The sequence below is a fragment of the Sminthopsis crassicaudata genome, chromosome 1 (genome assembly GCF_048593235.1).
Source record: "Sminthopsis crassicaudata isolate SCR6 chromosome 1, ASM4859323v1, whole genome shotgun sequence".
Taxonomy (NCBI): Eukaryota; Metazoa; Chordata; class Mammalia; order Dasyuromorphia; family Dasyuridae; genus Sminthopsis; species Sminthopsis crassicaudata.
In genome coordinates, this window is record NC_133617.1 from 225,832,036 (window position 1) to 225,853,800 (window position 21,765).

The following is a 21,765-nucleotide window of genomic DNA, read 5'->3' on the forward strand; positions in this document are numbered from 1 at the left end:
TACTATCATTATATTAAGGATGTTTTTCTGTCTTTCATCTCTGTTCTATCATACCGACCATATATACCATTCCTGGAATGCCTTCCTTCTTCATCTCCTCACTTCTAGGAACCCTTCATTCCTTTCAAGAATTATTTCATTTTCCAGCTCCAACTAGAGCTTATTTCCTTATTTTGCTTTCATGTTATTCATGCTTTCATGTTCATAACTTGTAAAAATGTTGTATATCTCCCCAGCAGGATAGAAACTTCTTAAGAATAGAGATTCCCTCACTTTTGTGCTTATATGTCACAATGCCCACTGTGTAGTAGGTCCTTAGTAAGAACTGATTGATTGCTGCTCTCTTATTTGTGGTGTACACATATTTGTGCATATTTTTGGAAACCGTTTAAGAAATCTGACTGTAATAAGAAAATATTTTCTAAAACAAGAATTTCAAAATTCTTCTGTTATCCTTACCTCTAGGTTAGCCTTAACTCTAAAATTCAATTGTCTTTTTCTATTGAAATTAAAAATAATTCCTATTAATCTAACAAATTGATAGCACAATAAAGAGTTATTTATGCCATGAGGAAATTAAAAATTGATTTTTTTTATCCAGTTAGAGTTCATGGAAAAAGTGGGATGTGCTTCAAGAATAGGAGAATAGCATATCCGTTCAGAAGGAAAATCAATATGTTTAGAATGGAGCTTCATTAAAGAGAGAGAGAGAGAGAACATATATTTAATCAGTTATGTGTATTCTTAACTCTTGCTGTAGGGAATAGAACATCTTTGGTTTTGATGTATTAGAATACATACTGATTTGTTGGTTGATTTTTTTTTTCAGATCATTCACTAGTAACATTTATTAGGATTTGATACTTTAGTAACTTAAAGGAATGAAATCATTTCCCCAAAATATCTAGCATATATCTCTTTAGAAATTAAGTGACAGAGAGATTAGATTTACTTCAGTTATGCTCAGTAATGGTAGCTTATTAAGATCTAGCATTTAAGGAGAGAAAAAAATTAAATGGTTTTTATTCACCACAGCACATAATAGAAACTGATTTTATGAACCTCATTACCATATATAATTGTAATATTTTTCAATGGAAAAGTTTTTCACCTCTAATAAGTGCTTCACATAGTATCTGGCACATAGTAGGTACTTTAAGTGCATAATTTTCTTCCACCCTCCCTAAGTGTGTCATGTGAATGCAGCAATAAAGGAGAATATTTGGGAAAGAGCTCATAAAATGGTGACTTTCTCTTTGAATACTGTCCTTCAAAATTGTGAAAATGGTATGCTTTATTTTCATTTTTGAAATCCGAAAAGGAAAGACACTGCTGTGTTATATATACAGTGTTAGTTACAGTATTATATAAAGCTCCCAAATGTTCAATTGGGAAGCAGTTTTGATATGCTGATAATAGTAACATTGATCATCTTAACTTCTGGCTGTGAATTTCTGCAAGTGTCTTGCCTCCATCACTGATGTGTGATAAGAAGACATAGTCTGCTCCTTAGGAAGTCATGTTTTTCCCTCTCTTATTTTGTGACTGACATTTCTACAAAAGCATCTTCTGTCTTCCTACAACTGCTTAAATTTCATTTCAATGTTATCAATACACATTTCCCCCCTTGTTTTCATTTGAGGGAATGTAGGGGGAGAAACCACAGAGAAATTTCCAAGCAGTGAACAGGAGGTAGTCATATAAAACTTGTTAAATAAAATCTGCTGGAAAACAGAGTAGACGTGAGAAGAAGCCTGGGAGAGTTAAACACACACATGGCATTTTATTCTTGTACAAATAAAAAATGCTTTAGAAATCATTCAGTCTTAGCATTTCATTTTAGCTTTTTTTTTTGTCATCTTTTAAAGAACGTTTTCCTTGGTAAAAATCTAAAATGATACAGGCATATGGGGCAGCTGTTCAGAATATTTTTTGGGTCATTTCCTAAGATTCTGAACAAATATTTCTTGTTCAAATGGGTATTAAAATGCTAAGCTGTACTTTCTATTAACATAACAGTGATGGATGAAAAGTTTTGTGTGTGATTTTTAATCACTACCTGATTTTCATGTACTGATCATTTTATTTCTAATTACAAAAAAAGATTTATGGTCAATGTTTAATCTACTCTTCTTAGATTTTTGGAATTATGCACATATAGAAATAGAAGTTAAAATGGAAAGGGAGATAACTTGGTTATAATTTTGCCCCTTCCACTCAAATTCAATTTATCTTTGGTGGAAATGGGCATTATACCATCTTATTTTTTAATTTGTTAATATAACTACAAATAAGCATTACATATTTCATCACCAGAATATATTGAAAAGATTACTTTCATATTCATATGTTTTCAATCTTTACGGAAAAGGAGTATACATTTTCAGGGCAGAGTGGATAAAGAACTGACCTCCAGGAAAACCGACCATGGATTAAGGGCCTGTTGAGTTATATAACTAGTTGTGCCATTTAACCTTGTAGTTTTCCAGGAAAGTTTCTAAGGCTATAAGTTGCAGCCCAGGCTGTCTTTATTGGTAGAAGGAGTTTCCTCATTTGGAAGTACCCCATGACAACCCAAGAATAGACCAGGATACTTCCCTGCCTCCCAATCTTTTTTGGATTGTGCATAAAAAATGTAGTTGACAGTTGGAAATCAACATTTCAGAAAGCAATCTACAATTGTTGGTGTTAATATTCAAATATCTTCCCTATCTTAGCATTTATAAAAGTGACAACTTTTAATAGAATTGTTTATTTTGTTAAATGTGCTGCTTTATTTCTCTGAACTTGAATTTCCTTATCTATGAAATGTTGCTTTTCATCTTCCTAGTTCTGAATTTCATTTTTTTCTGTGATTCTGTTGTTGTTTGTCCTTCATTCTCCTAGAGGATTGTTATATCAAAGAGGGGATGCCATAAAATGCAAGTGAATTGGATTTAAGTGAAGGAGAGCTGGACAAGGTCACCTGCCTCACTTTTCCCTCCAGAGCCATGTGGGTCCAGTGGCCAGATATAGATCAAGATGACTAGAGATGGCCCTGAGTGTAGTGGGAGACCTTGGTTTTTTAAGCTAAGATCTTCAATAGGTCTCTGTTTTAGTTTAAGGCTAGGTAGCAGTTGAAGCAAAGAATCTCCCCTTTCACTTAGTCTAATAAAATCTAAATAAATAAATGAATGGATGTAGGAGGATTTTTGGCCAAAGGAGAAATGATTGCTATTTACATTCAATATGAGTCAATCAGGACCCAAACAGTGACCAAATGGAGTTCTGTCTAAAACCTACTGATGACCAATTAGAATCAGATGATCGTTAAGAAAGAAATCTAGCCAAAATACCCTAACATATTTTGGGAGGGTTTAGAAATTCAAAAGAGAAGAAAATATTTTTAAGAGCATCTCTGTGTAAGGATATAATATCCTATCAAGACAGAGGAAGGAGAGGAAGGAAGAAAGAACATTTACATACAGAGCTACCTTATATGCTATGGAATCAAGGCTGTCCAGGCTGCTACTTTTAGATTACCAAAGCTCTAGGAAATGCCAGGCCCCTTGCTCATTTTAATAAAGAGAATAAACCTTGCTTCTTTCTTAATGTTACTTTGTTGTTGGCAGGTAGTTGAGAATTTTATCAACTTGTTTATTTTCTTTCTACAGGCCCCTTGCTCATTTTAATAAAGAGAATAAACCTTGCTTCTTTCTTAATGTTACTTTGTTGTTGGCAGGTAGTTGAGAATTTTATCGACTTGTTTATTTTCTTTCTATCTGCTTTTCAGTTTGGTTGAACATCTGTTTTCTCTTCAAAAAAATTTTAATATAAAACTTTTTATTTTCAAAATATATCCATACATAGTTTTAACATTCACCCTTACAAAACCTTACTTTCCAATTTTTTCTCCCTCCCTTTTCCCCCATGCCATCCTAGATAGTAAGTAATCCAATATGTTAAACATGAGGAATTCTTCTGTACATATTTCCCACAATTACCATAATGCACAAAAAAAAATCAGATCAAAAAGGAAGAAACAATAAGAAAGAAAACAAAATGCAAGAAAACAACAAAAAAGGTGAAAATACTATGTTGAGATCCACACTTGGTCGCCACAGTCTCTCTGCCTGCAAATGACTCTCTGCATCACAAGACTATTAGAATTGGCTTGAATCATTTCATTGCTGAAAAGAGCTACGTCCATCAGAATTGATCATCATATAGTATTGTTGTTACTGTGTATAATGATCTCCTGGTTCTGCTCATTTCACTCAGCATCAGTTCATGTAAGTCTCTCCAGGCTTCTCTAAAATCATCCTGCTGATTGTTTCTTACAGAACAATAATATTCCATAACATTCACACACCATAACTTATTCAGCCATTCTCCAATTGATGGGCATCCACTCAATTTCCAGTTTCTTGCCACTACAAAGAGGGCTGCCACAAACATTTTTTGTACATGTGGGTCCCTTTCCCTCCTTTAAGATCTCTTTGAGATACAAGCCCAGTAGAAACACTGCTGGATCAAAGGGTATGCACAGTTTGATAACTTTTTGAGCATGGTTCCAAATTGCTCTCCAGAATGGCTAAATCTGTTCACAGTTCCACCAACAATGTATCAGTGTCCCAGTTTTCCCACATCCCCTCCAACATTTGTCATTAACTTTTCCTATTAATCTTAGCCAATCTGAGAAGTGTGTAGTGGTACCTCAGAGTTGTCTTAATTTGCATTTCTCTCATCAGTAGTGATTTAGAGCATTTTTTTTCATATAATTAAAATGATTTTAAGTTCTTTATCTGAAAATCAATAGTTATTTAGAGCATTTTTTCATATGACTAGAAATGGTTTTAAGGTTTTCATCTGAAATTTTTTCATATCCTTTGACCATTTATCAATTGAACTTGTATTTTTATAAGTTTGATTCAGTTCTCTATATATTTTAGAAATGAAGTCTTTATCAGAACTCTTGGATGTAAAATTTTCCCCCAGTTTTCTGCTTTCCTACTAATCTTGTCTACACTGGTTTTGCTTGTTCACAAACTTTTTAACTTAAGATAATCAAAATTAACCATTTTGCATTCCATAATCTAGTCTTGTTCTTCTATGTATACACATTTCTTCCTTCTCCACAGATCTGAGAGGTAAACTTTTTTTTTCTAATTTGCTTATAATATCACTCTTTATGTCTAAATCATGAACCCATTTTGACCTTTTCTTGCTTTAGGGTGTTAATTGTAAGTCAATTCCTATTTTCTGTCACACTAATTTTCAGTTTTCCCAGCAATTTTTGTCAGATGGTGAGTTCTTATCCCAGAAGCTGGGGGCTTTGGGGGTTTTATAGGTTACTATAGCCATTATATTGTGAACCTAGCCTAATGCATTAATCAGCTATTCTATTTCTTAGCCAGTACCAAATGGTTTTGGTGACTGCTGCTATTATAATATCATGTCCTCTCTTTTAGAGCTATCTTTCTCTCGATGAAACTTACTTTCCTTTTAAAACCTCAAGACTTTAAAGCTTAAGTTAGCTTTTTACCTGTTTAATTCAACACGAAAAAGTTTTGTTATCTCTTACTCCTATTGTTAGTAGTAGTGTCTATGGGCTCTTGCAATCTTGCATTGATCTCATATCTAGAAGTGGAAAAAAAAAGACATATAATTCAATATACATTAAGCATTTATATGTGTAAGGCATTGGTAGTACAAAGAAAGTACAAAGTGGCTGCCCTCATGGAGCTTACATTTTCCTACAGGGATAAAATATACACATAGATCCAAGTACAAGATCATTTGAGGAGGCTTAAAAAAGGGTTCCGTGGGAAGTGCCTTTTCCATTGAGTTTTAGAATATGCAGGAATTTGAAGAATAAGTCAATTGGAGACATAGAGATAGAGAGGAAATGAAAACTCTGGGTCTGGGAAATAGCAGTAGGGTATTTTGATTGGAATGCAGTTTGTATTCATGAGGAGAAATTTGAAATGTCTGGAAAATGCTAGAACTAGAATGAATAGCTGGGAAGTTGGCTTTTTATCCTAAGACCAAAAGAGAGTAACTGAGATTCTTAAGAAAGGAAGTGACTTTGTTACTGTCCTTCAGGAAGATTATTTTGGCAGCTATGCAGAAAACTGTTTGGAGAAGAGAAAAATTGAATGCAGGGGATCAATTAGATTATTGCCATAGTCTAGGTGAGAAAAGACAGAAATGTAAATTAATCTGTTTGCCGTGAGTATAAATACAAGAATAAAAAAAAAACACTGAATGACAAGATTTGCCAACTAATTGGATGTGAAGAAGTGAGATGATTAAGAACTTACCAATTTGTTAAGTTTTTCATGAAGTCTTTTTAGGATTTTCTAGGCAGAGATACCTGAATGACTTTCCATTTCCTTCTCCAGCTCATTTTACTGATGAGCAAACTGAGGCAAAAAAGGGTTAAATGAGTGGCTCAGAGAAACACAGCTAGTAAATGTCTAAGGCCAAGTTTGAATTCAAAAAATAAGTCTTGTTGGTTTTAGGTACAGTACTTTATCCACTGAGGCACATAACTTCCTACATTACCTAACTGCCACCGTGTCTAGATTGGGTCCATTCCCAATTCCCAATTCCAACTCATTGTTTTTAATATTTCATGGAAATAAGAAGTGGTTCTTCTTTACAAAAGAAAGGCTGAGGAACTCCTGTTCTAACATGTAAAATGATTATAACCTGAGATGATTTGAAATATTTTAAAGTTAGTGTACCATTCATGTTTGCTAAGTAATTTCAACAAACTTCTTTTTAAAGATACATACTACTGAATTTTACAAGTAGTACAAAGGTTTCCCATTTGCTAATATGCATGCTGAATCTTTCCTTACAGGATATTTGTATATTAATATTTTAATAGCTAGGGTTAAATTATCTATATTTTGAATATTCCCTAGGATCAGTCCTTTCCTGAGCATGAAAATGGCTTTCAAATTGGAATGAGATTGGAAGGCATTGACCCCCAAGATCCATCTAAATTCTTTGTGCTCTCTGTAGCTGAGGTAAGATAAGTCTATTATAGTTTCATTGACTGTTCCATAATAGTTAAAATAAAACTCCTAAAGAATAACAGATTGGGTTTTCAGCACTGAAACAATATCCCAATATGTTTTAAAATTAATTTTATGTCATTAAAACAGTATCTCAGCAGATATCCTAAATAGAACCCAATAAAAATATACAATTAAAATTGATTATATTTTTAAAAATACTTTAATATATCAATACCAATTCTGTTATCCTACCTGTTATCTTCTTTCTATAGATATAAAAGTTATTAATTTTATATAGTTTAGTTTATTATTCTTTTATTAGTTCATATGTATTACCATGTTTCTTTATATTTCTCATTTTATTGTTAGTAGTTCATTTTTATTATATTGCATTGATGTATGTTTGTTTAGCTATTTCCTTACTACTGATATAGAGATTGTTTCCTAGTTTTTCCATCATTAGAAGTAAATTAGCTGTGAATATTTTTATACAAATCAGATTATTTTTAGTAGACCCTTAGATTGTAGGTCTGAGGAATTTTATTATTGAATCCATGGATATAATCAGTTTTGCAAGTATTAGATATTGCTAGATTGAAGTTGAAAAGGATTTCATCAAGTTTCTGTTGCATTTTTTAAAATTTATTTTAGTTAGAGATGGGTGAATATGTTTTATAATGTATAGAAATAAAAATAGAACTTGTAATTTCATTGGGATGGGATGCTTTTAGATGAAGAAATTCTCTATACTGATGCAGTATAAAAAGCTTAGGAAAGATGTAGAGATTAAATGCTTTTCTGGGCTGGCATATCTAGTATATGACAGAACCCAGGTTCTCCTAATTTCAAAGCCATATGCCATGCTACTTCCCAATTAAAAATTAAAAATTTCTGGACATTTACCACCACATAAATACTTTTGTATTTGCTCATACCTATATTACTCTCACTAAGGAGAATTTTTCACTTAAAGATATGACAGTCAAAGATAAATCCCATACTACTGATTTTGAGGATTTTTTAATCCTTTAAGCTCAAATCATGAGAAATGTAAGAAGTAATGTTATTGAGATATGCAAAATTTTTGATATTAGTAAATGATTTATAAAAATTATTAATCAAATTTTACTGTTAAAAGTGAAAATAATTGTTCTTTTTAATTAAAAAAAGCATTTCAGCACAACAGTAAATATTAACATGGATGTTAAAAAGAAATCCCTTATTTTAGCATATTAATAACTTTAACATACTAATAATTGTTATATACTGCCTTGGTTTCTTCATTTTACATGTACTTTTTAGTAACAATAGTCATTGTGCATTATTTTCTAATTCTATTTTTTTCACTTGTGCACATCTTTCCATTTTAATTGATTTTCTATGCTTGTTAACTTAAATAGTATTATAAACATATAGAACATGTTTGTTTTACTAATTGCATTTACTTGTCAAATTCACACAGTGCTTACACAGAGAAGTAACATGTTTCTGAGGATATACATCACTGCATATTAAACACAGCATTTGAAATTGCTGGGTCTTTATGTGGGAGTTTTAAGCACCTTAGCTTAGGTAACCTTGGGCTTTTTATATTAGCTGTACCATAGAAAGACTAGAGACAGTGCTGCGGACAAACTTGATATATTTAATTTAATATTTCAGTGTCACAGTTTAAAGAAAAAGAAAGGCTTTTGGTAGAAGAGTCCCAACTCTACAACCTTAGCAGACAGGTGCTACTTATAATATCTGCATCTATCAGAATACATAAGTTTTTGTATGTGCTTGCTTTGTACATCACTTTCAATTCCACAAATGTTTATTAAGCCACTTAGCATGAGAAGGAAACTCTACTAGCCACCAGGACTACAAGTATAAAAAAACCAAATAGTCTATGTCCTTGAAAAGCTATTTTTCTGTTAGATCTCAGTTATATTTTGGAGATTAAAAAATCAGTTTATTTTAAAGAAGGGAATAGCCCTTAATAATATATCACTAATACTTTTTCCATGGTTAAGGTAAAATATATATTTAGTACTTGGTGAATTTTGCATTTCTCTTAAATAAAGCAAATAAAATTACAGCTATTTCCTCATATCCCATTTTATAGGTATGTGGTTATCGCCTAAGACTTCACTTTGACGGCTATTTAAGCTGCTATGATTTTTGGACCAATGCAGGTTCCCCTGATATTCACCCAATGGGGTGGTGTGAAAAGACCAGACATGCATTGCACGTCCCTAAGGGTAAGCGGGGAAATATTTATCCATTGGAAAGGTGGTTGACTAATATTTCAGTTTTCCTTTAAACAAAATTTCACAGAACATGAGTGTGAAAGTCCAACATAGCAAAATTTTCAAGATGAAAAGAAGTCTGTATAAGAAGAAGATCCAGTGTTCAACAGTTATTACCATTATAAATTACTTAGAAACACATACTTAGTAACATCAAATATGTCAACACGTTTTCACTTGGGATGTTGTCATGATGTGACCTGGTACAAAGCAAGCAAGCACTTTGGGTTTTGAAAGGAATGCATTTGATTTAAAGACCCGATTTTATCATCGGTTTGTGAAACCGACACCAGGACTTTAGCCTAATGAATTGTTATATTGTACAAAGAGCTCTAGACATAAGAGTCAGAAGATGACGAGATCCTTGCTCTGATATTTATAAACTCTTTTCTCAGTTGGATCAACTCAGCTCTTTGAAATAAAATTTCCTCATTTTGTAAAACATGAATAATAACCCATTTTCTGCTTAATATACAAGGTTATTGGAAGTATAGTACTCTATGACCTTAGTCAGCGTGTATTAAGCACCTACTATCAGGCACTAGGGATGCAAAAAGAGGAATAGGACAATCTCTGTCCTCATTAAGTTTACAATCTAATGGCAAGGTGGTACCATGGAGAAGTGGTGAGTTTAGAGTTTGTAGGATCTGGATTTTTATTTCAGTTCTTCAGTTTAATAGCCAAGTGACATTTTTGTCATTTGGATCTTACTTAATTCATCTGCAAAATGAAAGGGCCAGATTGTTTGGATGAGCTCTTCAGCTCTTCCAGTTCTGAATCCTCCATCTCATGCTCCTACATTCAGCTTTCATTATTGGGAAGCTTTTTGATAGGGAGTAACTATATGTTTGAAAAATGTTATTCTAATGAGCCATTAGAGAAATACAAAAATTGTCATCAGCTGTATTTTTAAAAATTGAATAAATGAGGAGGTTGTGTTATGCATCTTCATAATGCGAAGGAGATATAATGAAATAAATGTCATGACACCATCTAAATATAATTGAGTCCTTCTTGGACTTGGCTTTATTCTTATGAAAATAGGAACAATTATTTATATATTGTTTTTTGATGTGCAAAGAATTTTGTTCAAAATAAGTTCTGAAGGTGCTTATTGCAATATTGGTTCTTTTATTTTAAAGATGAGGTAACTGAGACTCAGATAGGTTAACTATCTAAGCATAGTCCCACAGCTAGTTATTGTCAGAGCCAGGAGTCTCCTGAGTCCAGTACAATTTCCAATATATCATATTTACTAGTGATTAAAGTAAATTTTAGATGGATGTAAATGCTTTACAGGCCTACTTTTTGGTCAGTTAATTGTCAGACAAGCTCTCCTTTTATTAGGTAATTCAGTGGAGTCCGTGATTTCTAGACGGGATGACTATTCTTTTCCTTAGAATTAACTGAAGAGTGACTTGTTGTAGATGTAAATCCCTGTGGTTCTTTTCCCCCCATATATCTGTTAGATTCTCAGGACTGGTCTGCAGGAACTGGGAAATGGAGTTCCTCATGGCAATTGATAATGAACTGGAAATTAATTATCCAATTAAACCAATTCAATTAATACTGTTCCTGATATGATGATGGGGGGGCATGGTGATGTGAGGACAGCACTGATTTTCTGAATGACTTAAAACAGCTAGGTTAAACTCTTTGACGGGATATGTTAGTATTTTGGGAAGCCTCCATGATGGTCATCATATCCTTCTTCTTCTTTGAGAACTATCTGATGATTGGTTTGGAAGTCTAATGACCCAGGACTGATTGATTTGTAGTAGAAAATGATTTCTGTATGTGAAGAAAATTAGGGTGACTGGTTTTCTTTGAATGCATTAGCGACTTGCGTTCCCTAATAGGTAAATCCATAGATGTCATTCATGTCAGAGAAGTAAAGACAAGAAGATTTAAAAAAAAAAACGTAATGAAAACAATCATTAATCTACTAACTGTATGTCTGGTATTTATAGGAATTTTCATTTCCATTAGGTTACAGAAAGGACAAGGTTACTTGTATGGACAACTTGAAGATCACCAAATTTCAAAATGCTCCCAAGAAATTGTTCCTAAGGAGAAGTATTGTAAGTATCTACTTTAATATAAATCAGGTTACTTTTTAAATACAGTTTTTCCAAATAATTTTGCTTTATTGTCATCATAATATATAACACATAGTTCATAATGTATATAAAGTACTTATCATGCTTAGGCCCATTTTACAGATGAAGTTAGTGTTCAATCTCAGGTGTTCAGTGATGCTCTTTCCCGCATTGATTCATGCCTCGATGATTCTTTAAGAATTCATTTTTATGTTTTTCAATTATTTTTCTCTGATTTAAAAACCAAGCATTTCTCTGGGCAGATATCAGTTTTTCTTAAAAGAATAATTTAAATATGGAAAGTAAATGAGCTATAGGTAAAAGGGATTACATTTGACAATATTTTTAAATGAAAGGTTTCATTTCAAAATGTGTTCATTCCCAATAGATCAACTGCAAATTGACCTATTTATGAGCTCTGTATTTTTTAAAATTACTGCATATTTTTCAGGTAGACCCAATTGTATTTAGAAAAGCTGTGTTTAATGTCATAAAAACGAGTATAGTTTTCTCTCCTTTGAATGGATGACTTTCTTTTAGGTAGTCTTCATGGTGGTAGAGATAAAAAGGGATCAGAGAACAATTATAATCAGTTCATAGACTGGCTCCAAATACTAATTTGACTCATAGATCTCAGAATGCAAGATCTATTTTCAGTGATAAAGAACAAAAGCTACTACAGGAACCAGAACTCATCAATGTTAATATTATAACAACTGAAATTATAAAACAAAATTAACTTGCAGTGACATGGAAAATTGGGTCACAGATTTTCTTTGAAGGGGCAAATAAAGGAATTATCTAAGAAGCTTTCTTTGGGTTGTAAAGTATGGATAAAGATTTTAGAGTTGAGGCACAAATACTTAAATCTTGGCCACCCACTTAATTTGACTTGGGGCAAAATATTTAATCACTGTGCCTCAGTTTCCTCATCTGTAAAATGACAAATTTGGACTGGATGACTATTAAGGTTCCTTCCAACTGTGTGATTCTAGGATGTCTCCAAAGGCATCGAGAATATCATTACATAGAATATTTGGTTCTCTGGTCTTGTACTCCTACACATTTCCTGAGCTAGTTCAGCATTTGGAATGCTCTGAAGAAAGTGTGGGAGAGAAAATGTGTTAGACTGACTACCAAACTGAAGATCTACAGAGCCGTTGTGCTGACCTGTTTTTTATACGCCTGTGAAACCTGGACAGTATTCCAGCACCATGCCAGGTGGCTGAATTGCTTCCATTTGAACTATCTTAGGAAAATTCTGAAGATCATCTGGCAAGGCAAAATATCAGACACAAAGGTCCTTTCTCATGCTAAGCATCCCAACTCCACTGCAGAGAGTGCAACTCTGATGGGCTGATCGCATTATTTGAATGCCAAAAGTATGTTTATCTAAAAGACTATTTTATGGAGAATTCACACAAGACAGGGGATCATGAGATGATCAGAAGAAGCAATACAAGGGCCCACTCAAGGTCTCTCTGAAGAACTTTGGAGTAGATAGCATGACATGGGAGAAGGTGGCAAAAAACTGCCCAACCTGATGTACCCTATCAAAGAAGGTAGTGTGCTCTATGAGCAAAGCAGAAAAAATAGCTTAAAAGAAATATGGGATGCACAAATTTAGAGAATCCACCTCAAACATGCACATGGTCTTTTGCCCAACCTGTGGTAGAACAGCCTGAGATTATACTGATCTGATCAGCCATAGTCAGAAATACCATAACTTGATTTTAACAAGGGAAGTCATTTTAATCCTCTTTGAGAATAAAGAACAACCACCAATCAACTCATAAGTGAAAGAAAAATTATTCCAATGAAGATTATTGTAGTTTTTGCATCAGAATCAATTGCAAAGGTTGAAAATGTTGAGTGATTTTATAAAGATCTAGAAAATTCTCTTAGACACAAGTCTTGATACATAGTATATTTAATGGGAAGGCAAACATTACGCAACACAATAAAGGCAGGATTAAGAGAGGAAAGGCCACATGACTTTTGGAAGAGTCAAGAACCTAATGAACTTAGGCTGAAAATTTTCACTATTTCTGGTCTCTCTTTTTAAAAATTGACAAGCATGTATTCTCTTTCTTGCCCACTTCCTCTTCTCTCTTTAAAAATAAAATAAAGCATGCATTATAACATATGCAAAGGGAAATAAATTTTAGAAATATCTAAAATTAAGTATTTCCTTCAGTATCCTGATTTAATCATCTTTTTTGACAGGAAAGGAGGTAGCCTGCTTCATATTAGTCCTTTGAAGTCATGATTAAGGATTGCACTGATCAGCTTAAGTTGTTAAGTCTTTTTTACAGTATAGTTATAGTATAAGTTATTTTCCTAGTTCTTATTTTACTTTTACATTAATTTATATCCAGTCTTCCAAAGTTTTCCCTGAAATCATCCACTTCATCTTTTTAGGACAGTAGTATTCCATTACATTCAGGTACCATACTTTATTTAATGATTCCCAAATTGATAAGCTGAGCATAATCCTGTAGGAGAAAAATGACCTTTAATGAAATAGCAGTTAGTTATCCTCATCAATTACAGTAGAAGTACTATATTGAGGCTGTTGTTATAAGATGTCTCATATCAGGATGTGGAAATTAAAAGGATAAAGTCAAGAATAACTTGTAGGTCAAATTTCTGCTGAGTATGTGCAGTCTGTGTTGGAAAAACTATAATTAGGAAATAAGTGAAAAAATTTATTTTAAAGATATTTCAAGGTAGAGAGAGTTTAAAATATAGAAAAGATCATAATTACTTCATTATTCAAAGTGATGATGTTGAAGTTATTAATAATTACTGACCCTTGTGATATAACTTTCTTTTCCATATAAAGACTTTGAGAATTATTTATCTATTGGCAAACTAATAGGTCCATGAACATACTGAGATTGTACTTGATAAAAAAAAGAAAGTAAAGGACAGAATTTGGCAAATGCTTTTCCACAGCCAATTGCATCTTATATATAATTGACTGAGAGGGTTATGTAATATAAAATTCTACTGTGTTTATTGTGCATTAGATAAAAAATAAATTGACTTTCTAGAATAGCAAAGCACAGCCTTAAGAACTCTCCCCTCCAACATTGTGCCTTCTATGCCTACATCAAGATTCCTTGAAAGATGCAATCACCATTAACAGTTTTGTTCAACGATCTGCCAATAATCACTAATCAACAAGGTAGAAAGTAGGGAAATATGTTCTTTATCAAAGCATTAGTAATGTCATGTATGATGTCCTGAGCAAATTATATTATGGAAAAAGTTTACTATCAATGGAGAGTCTCTCTAGTTATGTCCCTTAAAGGAAAATATCATCTTACTAAAACTTACTAAAAAATTCAGCAGAAGGAGCAAATAGGTGGTATGGTGGATAAAGTGCTGGCCTTGGAATTTAGACTCACCTTTCTGAGTTCAAATGTGGCTCAGATACTCATTAGTTTTGTGTCTCTGGGCAATTCACATAACGTTGTTTCCCTCATCTTCAGTAAACTGAGGTAGAGAAGGAAATGGCAAACTACTCCAGAATTTCCAAGAAAACCCCAAATGGGCTTATAAAAAACTGATTGAAAAACAATTTAACAGCAGGAGCTTACAAAGAACGCCTATTACCCAGATTTTGAAGCGAAGTTGAGTGGATAGCTCATTTAATCTACTGGTACATATATGGCTTGCATAGACACTTGAAATGAAGAAGAATCTGTTTATGAATCGAATAGAAAGAGAAAGGATCAACCAAATTTTGTACATTTAGAGAACAGATTCTGTGAGGTGGTGGGTAGGATTTTCCATGTGTTATCATTTCTCCGCAGCCTTTAAAATCCATAGTGGTAAGAAGGAAAATGCTAAGTTACAATGCCAGCCTTCTAATCTGTGACAGTGGCTTTACTACTGGCTCCCTTGCTTTAGAGGCTAAATGGCCTAGCGTAAATAGTACATGTAGAAATTAGGAAAACAAGTTTTTCTCTTGATTCAGTTTCCAGCTAGCAAACATCTTTGATTGTAGACATTTCAATTCTTTGTGCATCAGTTCTCTTTGACATGAAGACATTAATATCTACATATCTCATAGGGCTTTTTAAAAATTGGTGAGAATACTCAGGAATCCTTCAGTGCAGATAGTTTCTTTTTGCTTTCAATGCCCAATATCTTTCAGGAACCTTAAAATTCAAAAATGGCATTATGTTGTTAAAGTCATTTTTGGAAATTACTTTTGCAGTTTCAGATCTGGGCATAAAGCTGGCATGCAGGTAAAGTATGTCCTGCTGAAACCTGAAAATGAATTCTAGTCATGAGCAAAGGCTATAAACTTTCCCACTAATTTTTGGATTTGAGGGAGTCCATATAATTTTCAGAAACAAGGGTCAGATTATTATCTTTTGTTTTTGAAGTGACTGGAGTACATGCTTTATATATTTTGCAGCTTTTTTAATAGTTAAAAAACTGTTGTTTTTTTAAAATCCACTATTGTATGTTGTTTTTAAAATCTAATTTTGAGTAAGAATTTCAAGAATAGAGAATTAAGTAAAAGAAAAAAAAATAACTCGCCATGGTTTAGTAGTCCAGTAGATATAATGGAATCAGACAGACTTTAAATCTAGTCTCAGACTGTAATTACCTTGGCAAGTCACATATTCTCTCCCTCATCTGTGGAATAGGTATAATAGTAATACCTACTACCCAGAATTTTTGTTGGGATTAAACAAAATATTTTTGAAGTGCTTTGCAAATCTCAAAGTGCTATAAAATGCTAGCTATGATTAGCAGAAGGAAATCATATAATAAATGCTATAACTATGCGATATACTAACCTATTTGTAGTCTTTACTTGAACAGTCTTACTCCTATTGCAGAGGGTAAGGGATGGAATGGAGCAGGAATTGAATTTGTGTCTGTATATGTGTATTAATTTGGTTTTCTTTCATTTTTTTAAAATCATTTTTATGTGGATGCTTTGCTAGATTGGAACTCCAGCAGAAGAATTTCAGGTAGGAATGAAGCTGGAAGCAGTGGACAGGAAGAACCCTTCCTTAGTGTGTGTGGCTACCATCGCAGATATAGTTGGGGATCGCCTACTTGTACACTTTGACAACTGGGATGACAGCTATGATTATTGGTAAGGAACTCTTGTCCTTGTTACTCTAAAATATTGTGACTTCCCCCTTATCCATTGGGGATATGAGAGAATGATGAATTCCACCCACCAATTTGGGAGCTATTTAGGCTGGTAAGGAGAGCGTCAGCTATCCTTTTAAGTGCATTAAGCCCTTTGCACAGGTGTTGTGAGGTTTTTAGTGAGACACACCAGTACTCCATTTTACTGGTAAAGGTAATCAAGTGTGATCTGTATTCAAATAGACTTGAATACTTCAGTGGCAATAGAAACATGGGAGAAATTGGCTGCTTGATAGATTATTTAATGGTGCTATATTTGAATTAGTGTGTATAATTTAGATCATCTTGCTACATTTTATCTAGTCAGTAAAGAGGCTATTTTTCTGAAGGAATTACTCTAGAGTTTCATTTCATTATTCTTCCAGATTTTGAAAAATACTTCTGCTACTTGTTAGGGAAGATCAAAAATAAGTGGTAGTGAGATCTTCAGAAACTTAAAGAAAGCAGAAAACATAGATTATACAATGCCATTAAGCTAACATACCACTACCAAGAAAGGATGGTATTTTTGAGCTACAACCCTAAATAAGAAATTGTCATTAAAATAATTTTCTAGCACTCTTTCCCAGAATGTAATATATAAGTAAAAGAACTTCTTCTGAAAATGACTGAATCTGTACAAATTTTGATTGCATAATGAATGTAAAATGAAATGAAACTATCATACAAAGTATAGGTTTAAGGAAAGCATGGGATTTTAGTGGTTTGTATTATATAAGGATTTGTGAGACTAAATAAATTTTGGCATACTAAGGCACAGTTATTCGACTTAGAAAATGTTTAATACAAAGTGACATACATAAAGCTATTTTTGATCATCTCTCATTTCAAGATAATTACTCTTGATATCCATCATCAATCTTGAATTCTTTCTCTAGTTTTAATTAGAAGAATGCTTTATTTAGAGTAATATTATATGTATTTTTGGCAGGTGTGATATTTATAGTCCTTTTATTCAGCCGGTTGGATGGTGTCAGAAAAATGCCAGAACTCTGATAGCACCCCAAGGTGAGTGGATCCTTTTTTTTTTCTGTATCATAGTCACAGTATGAATGGCAAACTTTAGTGTGTATTTTGGGATTTGCAAAGTGAATTCTAGCAGCAACAAAAAAGAGAATAAAATATAACAGTATCAACTACTCTTTTCAGTAGTTAGGTTAAAATCTTCATTCTTCCTTTAAAGACTTCCACCCCCATCCTTCTGCCAATTAGGAGATTGTAGAACAAAATAGGAAGTCATTTAAAATAAACAGTGTTTCAACTAGTGACCCTGCTGCATGTGACATTTTGTGAGATCTGATGGATGACGTATTGAAAGAAGAAGGGGACTTGGCATCTGAAGACCAAAGATTTGAATCTTACCTTTGATTCTTAATAATTTTTGACATATGTGTCTTTGCAAATCCTTCTGACCCTTAATGTCCATATCTTTAAAATGGAAATGGTACTGTAAATAGAGCCCCAATCATGGAATCTGGAAAACTCATCTTCCTGAATTCAAATCTAGCTTCAGACATTTATTACCTATGTGACTCTGGAAAAGTCACTTAATCCTGTTTGCCTTGGTTTCCTCATCTGTAAAATAAACTGGAGAAGGAAATGGTAAACTACCTCAGTGTCTCTGCCAAAAAACCCCAAAAATCCAAATGGGTTCACAAAGAGTCAGATATAAATGAAATCACTGAACAACAACAGAAAAAGGATATAATAATATGACCTGTAATAAAATTTTAAGTGATATAATGGTGAATTATTATCATGATATAATAGGCAGCTGTAACTTGAAACAACTAATTTTATAATTTATTGTGTATTCACACAAACACCTTATTCTGTCCAAATTGGTTTTGGTAGCAATATCATGTACATTATAATATATGGAAATCTAGAAGAAGAGGAGCCATGTGATGCAAAAGCACTGACTCTGGCTTCAAATTCTGCCTGAAATATTTGCTACTTTTATGCCCATAAGTTACTTATTTAGCCTCTTTGTATCTTAATTTCCTCACTTGAAAAGGAAAGATTTGTATGAGATGACCTCTGATAACCCTTTTAATTGTAAGTCTGTGACCCAATGAACATGGATATAAAAGTTCAAACTCAATTCACCAAGAAGATTTAGAATTCTCTTAAGGGTTTAACTATATTAATGAGACGTCTTTCAAAGGACCTTTAAAAAGGCACGATGTTGATCAAAGAGTTGACACTTTATAGCATTATCAAGAATCCCTTGAAGAAATGATCCATTAATGCCTCTGCCATTTTTGCATCTGGCACACAACAAAAAATGAGTGGTGTATGGTAGCTATCTATTTAATTTTAGCATGGTATTTAAATAACGGTTCATGGGGGGAAAATGTAACTTTTAATTTAAATACAGATCCTTTATCAACTGTTCTCTGGTGGATATACTGTTCTAAAAATATCCAGAACATAGCCAAAAGTTCACTTTGTAAATTCTGAGGAGTCCATGAAAAAATGGCTATTCACTAAGAAATTGAAGATATTTAAACCTGTAACATGTGCTAAGGAGGATCTTCCAGGACCGGTAATTATTTACACAATCTGATTTAGATAAAACCAAGATTATGCTGAGTCCCTTGTCCTGTATCTCTGTAAAAAAATGGCTAAAGCTAACTTTAGTATAATCCACTTTAAGATGAACTGACGATTTTGTCAGATCTCAAAATATACATAGTTGTTCTACTTGGAGTTAGCAAGATATTCCTTACAATTTCAGTACTGATGACTATACCCTTCCCTGCTCTTTTCACATTGTTCTTATTGTCTCTAGGGGATGAAATTTGGTACTTGAGTTGAAGTCCATCATTCTCATCTCTCAGCAGTGAGAAACTCTAGAAATAGTTTTGATAACATTAAATATATAGAAACAAAGTCACCACCAGTATTCTCATGAGCTAAGGGTAGAATATGGGGGAAAATCTTGATATTGCATAAACTCTAGAGTCCTGGAGGGATGTGAATAATAAAGTGGATCAGTTGATTTATGAAAATGAATAAATTATTGAGTTCAACTTAGTTTTATACCACTGAAGGGGAGGATTGGTTCATTTCTCTAACCACCATACTATACTTTGGTTTCAGATAAATTGGAAACTTTCCTTTAAGGTTTAAGTTAAAACATAAAAAACTCCCCCAAATTTGCAGTTTTCTATCTTCTGTGCCTACTTGGCAATCGTAATGCATTGTATATTGGCTCTGGCCATTATTATACCCTGCAATATTGAAGCAATATTGCACTATCGAAGAAAAGAAAAACTTCTTTCTGACGGCTGAGTGAAAGGATATGTAATCTATCGAAATCAATTGGTAATAACAGACAAAGAGAGGGCAGAGAAATTTCTTCTCCTCCCACTCTTATGGATCTTCATGTCTAAAGTCTCCCTTTCCTTTCAGTATTTCCTCAGTTGTAAAACACTTTTAAGCTAATAAGAAAAAGTCAGGGAGAGACTGACTGAGATGCCAAACTGTGTGAAGGAAATGAAAGGGAGAATACTGATAAATTCTTAGATCTTGTAGAGACCTTAGAGGTCATATCATTTAATCCTCTTATTTTACAGATCAGGAAACTGAGACCCAAAGAGTCTTGCAGGTAGGGATTGTTTCATTCACTGTATTTTATATCCCAGCATCTTGCATGTCTACCTCACATAGTTAGTTAGCTGTTGGTGGTTGTCATTTGCACTCAAAGATAACATGACATGATGGGGTGAATGTACAGTGTGTCCAGCTGTGGCTGATCAGACCAATTGGAGCTGGAAGGCTCTGTCACAAAGCCAGACACAAATAGTCCATGTGGTCATTTGGGAAGGAGATGTCTCTAAATCTGATCATCTCATATTTCTTTGAAGCTACTACAATTTTGCTTTGTGGCTCAGTAGGTGTTTAAAAATGCTTATTTATTTATTGTAGTTATAGGTGGTCTCAAGGTGACAATCAGGATGCAAATCAATATCCCATATTTTACATTCAGAAATTACGTATGGTGTTCTTTCTGCTGCCAGAATACTGCTGAGCTATCGTAGAAGCTACATGTGATGTTGAAATGAATTAATTAGTCCTCTGTGGTAATATCTTCATAATGTGGAGGCCTTTTCTGGGATTATCTCAAATTTATCATCTTATTTGTATATAGCTATTAGCATGTTGTCTCCCTCATTAGATTCTGGGTTCTTTGAGAGCAGATATTTTTTTTTCCTTTCTTCATATCTTGTGTCTAGATTTATGCCTTGTATATTTACTAAGTCTTTTTTCAGTTATGTCCGATATTCCATGACCCCATTTGGGATTTTCTTGGCAGAGATACTAGAATGATTTCCTTTTTTCTTCAGGAAACTGACATAGCTAAATGACTTATCCAGGATCACACAGCTAGACCAGATCTGAATTCAGGAAAATTATTCTTCCTGATGTTAGGCCAGTACTGTATTCACTCTATCTATGTATGACACCTTGCATATAATAATAAAGAGCTTAATAAATACTTAACAAATTGAGATGACTGGCAACAAATAAATTCCCTATTTCTTTGACTTTTGCTATTTCTCATGGTTTAAACTTCTTTTTCTTTCTTAGCAGTTGGAATAAATTGGAGAAAATTCCTATTATGTTTCTGCTCTTAAGAGTTCACTTCATAGTAACCTGCTTACAAATGTTGTTCTTGGATGCCTTTGCCTAAGGATAAGGCCTAGAAATAGTGTCCTTAAGTCTTAATTTATTCTTAAATATCCCTTGCTGTTACCCTTTGCTGCTAAGAACTCATGCTTTTTTATTTAATATTTTAATAGTTTTTATTTACCAGATATATGCATAGATAATTTTTCAGCATTGACAATTGCCAAACCTTTTGATCTAATTTTTCTCCTCCTTCCCTCCCCCCCCCCCCGATGGCAAGTTGACCAATACATGTTAAATATGTTAGAGTATAAATTAAATAAGATATATGTATACATGACCAAACAGTTATTTTGCTGTACAAAAAGAATCGGACTTTGAAATAGTGTACAATTAGCCTGTTAAGGAAATACAAAATGCAAGCGAACAAAGGTAGAGGGATTGGAAATTCTATGTAGTGAGAACTCATGCGTTTTTATGCCATTTGATACCATGATGATAACATCCTCTCCATTTGTCATATCACATTCTATTTAGCCCCACATAAGG

At 33.3% G+C, this 21,765-nt stretch overlaps 1 protein-coding gene across 6 annotated transcripts in view; it reads left to right on the forward strand.

Moving 5' to 3' along the window:
* L3MBTL4 (L3MBTL histone methyl-lysine binding protein 4) overlaps positions 1-21,765 on the forward strand; it is a 506,551-nt gene that overhangs the window by 180,452 nt on the left and 304,334 nt on the right. For all 6 annotated transcript variants that reach the window (XM_074275355.1, XM_074275337.1, XM_074275383.1 and 3 more), the window contains exons 6-10: positions 6,912-7,016; positions 9,115-9,250; positions 11,288-11,379; positions 16,368-16,522; positions 17,513-17,589. In XM_074275355.1, the coding sequence (XP_074131456.1) occupies positions 6,912-7,016; positions 9,115-9,250; positions 11,288-11,379; positions 16,368-16,522; positions 17,513-17,589 (565 nt within the window). The remainder of the gene's footprint in view (positions 1-6,911; positions 7,017-9,114; positions 9,251-11,287; positions 11,380-16,367; positions 16,523-17,512; positions 17,590-21,765) is intronic.